The sequence below is a fragment of the Caenorhabditis remanei genome, chromosome II (assembly GCF_010183535.1).
Source record: "Caenorhabditis remanei strain PX506 chromosome II, whole genome shotgun sequence".
NCBI classification, from domain to species: Eukaryota; Metazoa; Nematoda; class Chromadorea; order Rhabditida; family Rhabditidae; genus Caenorhabditis; species Caenorhabditis remanei.
This window is the reverse complement of record NC_071329.1, coordinates 8,726,248-8,734,512: the sequence shown is the minus strand read 5'-3', so window position 1 is coordinate 8,734,512 and position 8,265 is coordinate 8,726,248. Positions and strand designations below refer to the sequence as shown.

General features: G+C 37.8%; 3 protein-coding genes across 3 annotated transcripts; all 3 read right to left on the bottom strand.

The window, feature by feature from the left end:
- Nucleotides 1-1,279: 1,279 nt before the first annotated feature.
- GCK72_005420 (uncharacterized protein) lies at nt 1,280-4,314 on the bottom strand (the record flags this gene model as incomplete). Its single annotated transcript, XM_053725174.1, has 3 exons — nt 1,280-1,717; nt 3,171-3,247; nt 4,275-4,314. 3 exons carry the CDS (start codon nt 4,312-4,314, stop codon nt 1,280-1,282), a joined length of 555 nt encoding a protein of 184 aa, XP_053589368.1.
- A 1,384-nt stretch (nt 4,315-5,698) lies between these two features.
- GCK72_005419 (uncharacterized protein) lies at nt 5,699-7,086 on the bottom strand (the record flags this gene model as incomplete). The annotated part of the gene is made up of 7 exons (XM_003117262.2): nt 5,699-6,056; nt 6,108-6,342; nt 6,389-6,444; nt 6,498-6,628; nt 6,683-6,823; nt 6,870-7,000; nt 7,044-7,086. The coding sequence occupies 7 exons, from the start codon at nt 7,084-7,086 to the stop codon at nt 5,699-5,701; spliced, it is 1,095 nt and encodes a 364-aa protein (XP_003117310.2).
- Nucleotides 7,087-7,225: 139 nt separating this feature from the next.
- Nucleotides 7,226-7,758, bottom strand: GCK72_005418 (uncharacterized protein; the record flags this gene model as incomplete). The annotated part of the gene is made up of 3 exons (XM_003117157.1): nt 7,226-7,286; nt 7,458-7,602; nt 7,647-7,758. 3 exons carry the CDS (start codon nt 7,756-7,758, stop codon nt 7,226-7,228), a joined length of 318 nt encoding a protein of 105 aa, XP_003117205.1.
- Between the last annotated feature and the right edge of the window lie 507 nt (nt 7,759-8,265).

Here is an 8,265-nt window from a genome sequence, read left to right as displayed (position 1 = left end):
AAATGAAGAATAAGAGAAAATGGGAACTCATTGCCGAAGTAGGCGTCCCATCTCTTTCCCTTTTCTGTTCACTCAAAGGTGAATTCCCTGGACGACGAGAGAGTTCAGAAGACGAAGAGTTTTAGATGAAATGAAGATAAGGAGAGAACTCCCGGAGAAGAAAAGAGAATCAATTGGTTTGATGGAAGACGACAGGAGAGACGGACATCTCCTTTCTTCCAGATTGCTATACGAATGAATCAAAAAGTTTTAAGGAAATGGGGCTAACCTGAACGGAATCTGAATTGTTGGTGGCGGAGTTCATCCGCGGAAGTGTCTCCATGAATCCACATACACAAAGTGTCCGGATGAAAAGAGAGAGCGTAGAAATCCTTGGTCCTTCAGTTCATATTAGGCCACGCCCCTCTTTTTTCTCCCAGCTGCGCGAAACTAAGAATGAAAAGAATCAGTGACACATAGACACAGCCTTGACAACACCATCAGTTAGTTTAGAATAGGGAGAGAGGGAACACCAAGACCCAAATGAGCTAATTATACACTGCCTGCTTCTGCTTACTCCATTCACCGTGAGCATTAACACTGGATTACGTTGGACCACGGAAGAAAGGAAGGGTGTGTCACTCTTTCCGGGAAGAAGAAGAAGCGGTAAACATGCGGATATAGAGATGCACTGATTTGAATTAACTGAGAGAAGAAGACGAAGAACGAGAGGAACACCCCGAAAATAGAATGGTAATTATGTCGAGAAGAAGAAGGCGAAACGAATGGAAGTGTGAATTTATATTAAGAGATTTGCACATTCAATCTTCAAGATTGATGGAGTCGCGGATTTAAGAATTTCCGAATTTAGAAACAAAAGTGTCAACAAGAATTCTCAAGATCCAGAAGACCATGTTCACGCCTAGTCTCACCTAAGCTAAAAATTTCAGATATATAGTAACACGACATAACATACTATTCTACCAGAGTTTTAAACCGATGAACTACCAAGAAAAAACAAAGAAAACTGCTAATATTCACACAGTAGCCTGCCTAAAAAGCGCGGGGAACATTCAAATACTTCTTGAAAGTAACCTCATACACTCTCTAGAAAATGTTGAAGGTCGTCTGCTGATAACTTCTCCAGCTGTTCGATGCTTTTGATCTCTAGCGTCTCTCCCCTGTCTTTTGACTGTACTAGAATGTTTCGATATTTTCCAAAACTTCAATTTGGATCTCACTCGTAAGTTTTCCGAATTTCGAATCCCACCATAAACTTGCCCTCACTACTTCTTCTTTTTCATTTTCCAAAGCTGAGACTCTGAAGTTTTCCAATCATGATCCAAGTACTCTTGAAATGCATATCTTCTCTATTTTTCTCCAACTTTTCTCTCTTCTTCTCCCAACTATTCTGTATTACTATTTGCATGTTTCGGAACGAAGTCTTCTTCTTTTTCTCCTCCATTTTTCGAGAAGACGTCAAAGCAATGCATATGTGAAGACGTCTTTTCTCTGTGTTTGACATGAATTGAATACCATTTCTGAACTTAACTTTGGCTCCCCATTCTCCCGCTTCATTCATTCTTCTATTCAGCGAGATAATTAGTTTTTGCGAGAAAGCGGGGACCGCCCGTTCCTTCTTTTCGTCGCGTTTTAATTGGTATGCGGTGAGCATCTTCTTCTTCTTCTTTTCCTCATAATCAGAACGGACAAGTGCGAGAGAATGAAGACGGGACGCCTGCGCAATAATTGAATCATTTCGTTTTGCATCACACCAATTGAAGAAGCACTTTCAACATCAGAAGATGCCTTTCACCTCCAGGCGAGAATCATATTTCGAAAAGAAGGACGGAAATAGAACGGAAATGGGAATGGGAACGTAGAAGGAGTTAGTTGAAAGGGAAGGGATGAGATGGCCACTGGGACGATTATTCAAATGAAATCTCGACGATTCAGAGAGCGTCAAAAAGAAGTGCACTTTTGGTTTTCTAGATGGGAGAGAGGTTCCAAGAGTGGGGGAAATTTCGAATACGAAGAAGAAAAAACCTTCTTAATTCAGAAGCTTCGGAGTGAAACGTGGTGAAATCGAATTCAAAGTTCATCGCTGGTACAGTTTCCAAAAAGTTAGACACAACTTAAGTTCTAAAACAATATACAATTCATTTTTAGAAGAGCGAACGAGAAATTTTTTACAATAAATGTATCCTTTCAATGCACCTTTGACGGCAGGTTTCGATTGTAAAAAGCGTTGAACGATACTTTCAGGATCTCAACTTCAATTAACTCGAAAATTTTAAATGAGTCAAAAAAACTTGAGACTTTAAAAGGAGAATACTGAAGTAAAGTTTGAGAAGTCTTAAAACGACAACGATAATGCCTTACTGTAGAAGCTGACAATCAGAGCTGTGCGGAATTCCTTCTTCCTTCTTCCTTCTTCCTTCTTCCGGGCATTTTTTCACTTCCTTCTTCCTTTTTCCTTCTTCTTTTTTGAAATTTTATTCCTTCTTCCTTCTTCCTTCTTCCGTTGAAATTGTTCGCCACTTCCGACTTCCGTGTTAAAAGTTCACAAAAATTTTGTAATTTTCGACGGAATTTCAGCGAAGTTTTGGTGATTTTTAATGGAATTTTGTATGCAAAACAACGCCAAAATTGGTTTTCAGGGATGGCTTGAAAATTTTTTCCTCAAATTTGTCATTTTCAAAATTAACTTCCGACTTCCGGGTTCGGACCCAACTTCCTTCTTCCTTCTTCCGGGCTTTTTTCACTTCCTTCTTCCTTCTTCCTTCTTCCTTTTTGAAAATGTTATTCCTTCTTCCTTCTTCCTTCTTCCCTTTTTGAAAATGTTACTTCCGCACAGCTCTGCTGACAAGTTGTAATCAAGATAATCTCTACTTTTTGCTTTTCTCATGTTTCCACAACAGTATTTCGACCCTGTCCCCCATTTGACCGTCTTCTTACCCCACGTCAGATTCTTTTTTCAAGTATCCACTCCCTTCCCCCGCAGTCAAAAAAACCATCATCCATCAACGGTGTGTTGCCGTTTCCTTTTCTTTCGGAATCCGACGAAACTCTGTTTAAAAAAGTGGGTGCTCAACTTTCTCGTATCCCGAGGGAATTTCATTCCTTCTACCCAACATCTTATATTTTGACTACTCATAAAATGAGTACATTTGCATAATCTGGACACTTACTGGGATCAATTCTACATTTGACGTCGTCATTTCATTGTGAGCATCAACAGAAACATTCTGCCGTTCGTTGGGATTCTCTGAAGAAGACTTGGAATTAATAAAAACTGGGAAAAGATATCAGGAGACTAGTAAAAAATGATGAAAACCGGGAGAAAAAAGGCATCCGGACAGGAGAGAAATGTGCTAATTCCATTATACAAAACGGAGAAGAGAGGATTAAACAAACATGGAAAATAGGAAAAGAAGAGACACCGATCATCGTCACATTGTTGTGGATTATGCTGTTTTGGGGAGGAATGACAAACTATATAACACCTTCGAAAGAAATATGGACATTATGGCAGAATGATGATCGTAAAAGGAAAATGAAACCTTTTCTCTTTTTTGTTGGAAAACGAGAGGAATGAAAATGAAACTTTTGAGAAGGAAACTGAAAATGGTGACAGGTGTTGGGGACAGTTGGAAGAGCGGGGATGTGGAAACTTTTGAAAAGGGTCGAGTGATAAAAAACAATGAACTTTGTATTTTCTCAGATGTAAAACTGGGAGAACGGGCAGATAAGAAAGTTTGGAGTAGTGAAGTTTGGTCAATGGAGTTTTAAAGATTACAGTATAATTCTCCGTGTCATTCTCTACGATTTTACAGGGCTCAAGGCATTTCTGGGTTTGAAATTGAAATTGATTAGAAAAAAGTTGTTAGAGCTTATTGCGGATCTTGAAACTGTCTCTTTAGTAAGTTAAAAACAGATTTCACAGGTTTTGAGTAAAAAAGACTTCTGGAGAAAAATTACCTGCTTTAAACTGTCCAAAACTTGAAGTTTGATCACATACAAATTCTTTAGTAGGATTTTACAATATTATCCACTCCCATCCTTTTTTAAAGTTTTTCACGAAAAGATGTTTTATGGTCATGTAATTGGGACTGTTTTACTATCTTCAACCGGAACGAGGGGGGTCTATCACATCCGTTTTGCAGAATGTTTGAGAACATAACACATAAGTATATAATTTAAAAGTATAGAATCTTCTAACAGACCTCCCATCAAGTAATAATTAAAACCATATGGATTCTGGATCAAAGGAACAGAACAAACGAAAAAAGAACCTTGTGGATAAGTGGTCTCTGATTCTAAACGAGTCGACATGTACTGGTTTTTCCGGGGGAAAAAGAGAAAAGACAAAATTGATGAGCCAAAACAAAAAAGGATAGAAAGGGTCCGGGGGCAGGCGGAGAAAGCGAAAAGCTTTGAACGCCCAAATCGAGTTAGTTTTCTTTTTCGAAGAAAAGACAGAGGGCAGTTGGAAGAGTTGAAAGAAGGAGAAGAAGAAAACGAGTTGAAATAAAAAGAAGTGCTGAAAAGAGAGTAACAAAAACAAGAAAAATAGGGGACAGAGGGGGAGAATTCTCAGATGGGAATACCAATTGAGTGGGTTATTTATATCATTAGTAACATTGAGTATTTGTAGTTTCAAAGAGAAGTTGGTGTATTCCACGTCAGAAGAAACCACCGGAAATATCAAGTGGAATGAGAAATAACACCTGAGAAAAAGGAAAGATGGTTTTAATAATTCATTCAGGGAGAAAATGGAAGTACAAATGAAACGAAGGATCTGGTTACAAATTGGCAAAAGAAGAAAAAGAAGGTTGAAAAGTTGTTTTGGCAGACAAAATGACTAATTTTCTTATCGTTCAACGGAATCGGATGACGGTTTTCACTTCATAAGAACGAGGAAACCGAAAGTTTTAGTGTAACTTCTTCCGTGATGCTTCAATGATTTTCTGAGATAATTCAAGTTTTTAATTTTTCAGTGAACTGGAAGTTTTATGTGAACAGTTTTTAACCAGCTGTTTGGGTTATGGTTGCGTGTTTACATTTAAAAAATAATACTAAACTAGTGAACAAAGAGAATGAATAGTTTCTCATTCATCTGGAACTTTCTTCTCGTTTTTCTCAAGGAGCAATCGAATTTGAAGTGCCACGTATTCACATGCAAACAATTTTTCTCATCTCAAGAATTATTTTCTAATAAACATTCGGATTTCTCTCATCAGCTGAATAAATATTTCTATGAACTAAAATTTGATGAAATGAAATCAAAGGAAAAAATCGCGAAAATCCGGTCATTAAGATGGAGAAAAAGCGTGTCAAATTCGGAAATGAGGCATTTCAAAGAAGAGGAGCAACACAATTCCATTCATTTGGCAGATGAGGGTTTGATTAGAATGAGAATGAAAGCACAAAAAGAGAGCAAAGCGAGGCTCTTTTCAGAGCCACTTTTTGATATATAGCTGGTGTCCGGCAGTATTAGTTGTTGGTTGCCGTCGATGCAATGTCGACTGTAATTGCCTGCTCTTTTGAGAGAATAGAAAGATTAAGTGCACAAAGAGATGGAGGAAAGAAACAATTTGTAAGAAAACTTGAGAAAGAGTATAGATTTTATTCACACCGTAAAATTATATTGTTACAGGTTATGTTTGAAGTGAGATTGTTTTGAAGCGGTTATTAAACAAGATTTTGAATCGAAAATTTAATGTAATTTCCGAGCATCAACCATCTGAATGGTGGTATTGTATGAGGTGTTGTTGCTGTACATGGAAGCGGCTGAAGTACGTCCATCTCCCCTCATGCCTTTTGGAATGAATCGCTTGAAGTTTGGTACACTAGGATCGTTTCTGATTGTTACATTTCTGCTATGATCAGGTTGATGGAAAATCAAGTTCGCGTATTTGATAGTCTCGTTTGGCGCTGCTGGTCCTCGATCAAAATGCATTTCGCTGTGATTCAAATCTTCTAATTGTTCTATATTCGACTCCTGGCTGACAGAAGGAATAGCTGCCACTTTATCTACAATTGATTCCATTTCTTCGTCGCACTCCACCTTGGGTCTGAAATAGCTGTCAAAATCGTGAAAAAGCTCATATCTGACCAACACCTACTTTTTCATGAGTTGTTGTGAAGAAAAGGGAGCAGGTTTATTTTCAACTGTTTTGCTCTTTTTCGCAGGAGTTTCGTCCTCAAAAACAACGCTTTCATCAGCTTTACGCGCTCTCGTGCCTTTCTTTCCATGGTTTTCCATCTCATCGTCAAAATTGATCGGCTTCGGAGCAACTGGTCCTCTCTTACCACGTGGCTGAGAATCGTCGAACAAAGTTGCATCTGATTTTCGCTTAACTGAATAGAAAAACAAATAACGGGTGGATGTGGACAATTAACTCACGGGAATGCTTGTATTTTGAAACATTGAAAGTAGTGATTGAAGAAACGTCATCAAAACTGGAAGCATAGATTGTTAGATTAGAGATATTTTAGTGTTAGTAACAACTCACTCGTCGTCCGACTCTCTGGAAACTGAAGTAGATTTTTTGATATTTCCAGGGGCGATCGTGATAGTTGGTTGGATGTCGACCGGTTCAGTAATTTCACTTGTATCCGACTCCAGAACAGTTTCTTCCAATTCCTAAATATTTATTAAATAGTTCACTCGAGTTTATCTTATTGTATCAGAACTGACTTCTTCTTCGACTTCGACACTCATGGGAATTCCACCAATTTCAAGATGGTAAGTTCCAGGAACAAGTTTCTCTTTCGACTGTTTTACACGTTTTCCATTAACTAATGTACCTTCCTTGCTTTTATCGATCAAGAACAAATCCTGAAACGCTCGGATTCTCTTTATGAAATTATCGGACTCGAAATACCTCATTAGTCCATTCAATACTTGCATGAACTCGCGATACGCGGGCAGCATGAGGATCGAACGTGATGTGACATACTTTTTTATCGCGACCAAAGTTGACAATGGATCCCGATTCTCTCAAAGCGAACAATTCTAGAATTACTAATGATCAAAAGAACGTCAACTAATATACTACCTTGTCCTGAGTCATTTATGATTTTCACTCCACTTATTGACATCTGATGCTGAATAAAACTATTTTGTGGAACAATGAAATTCACACAAATAACCGAACTGAACTTTACAAATTATTTTTTAAATGACAAAACATAAACCAAAAACAATTTATTCTTGGAATACAACAACGAAATTAACAGCTTAGAACTGGATGACTTGTCCGCGGGACTTCTTCTGTCCTCCGAGCTCGAAGTGCTTGCATCTGAAAAAATTGTTTTTAGTACTTCTTCGATGAGGATGTTTTGCGAAATTGATTTCTTTGAATATTAAAGAAATCATTTATCTCAATAAATTATATTTAAATTGTGCAAATCTTATTCTGAACTAATCAAGGACGGCTTTAGAAAACTTATTCATTAATATAACTACTAACCTCTTGATTGGGAGTTGCTTCTTGTGCTTGCAATCAGTGCACTCCATTCTCAAGACGATTTTCTTGGTGGTCTTGGCCTTCTTTCTGAAGATTGGCTTGGTTTGTCCTCCGAATCCAGATTGTTTTCTGTCGTAACGACGACGTCCTGATAATAATTAAAGTTAATTGGTATTTAATGAAATTTTTTACCTTGGGCGAACTTGGACTCCTTTCCCTTCTTGTATTGGGTAACCTTGTGGTTGGTGTGCTTGCGGCACTTGCCGTCACAGAAAGTTCTTCTGGCTTTTGGCACGTTGACCATTTTACCTGAAAATAAAACAATTAATGAGAAAAGTGATAGGAAAAAACTTATACGATAAAAATAAAAAGCAAATTAACAAAAAATACAACCATCTTAAGAAAAAAATGCCAGTTTAATTTTTGGCGATAAATTTGTGATAGAACCAGTCAGAACCGTTTGGAGAATTTTTTCCATCAATATTTTTCAAAAATTAGTCCGAAATTGGCATAAAAAATCGTGAAAAACCGTAGGCCAGCATTAAAATTCAGTGGTTGTGTCGTCTCGCCCTACGGTCGCATTCATTCGCTGTGTGCCCAAGTCGTTTCGAGACGCGACGAAGAAAAGTCTATGCGCCTTTAAATTCAACAACGACGCTCCGAAATTACGGCCGGCTGAACAATATTTTGTGTTGATTTTCTCGATTTTCAATTAGTTTATTCTTTACTGTGAAAAACACACTTTTGACATGAAAAAGGAAAATGTTTACTGTACACTTTAATTAATCTCTTTTCGAGTATTTAAGGTGGA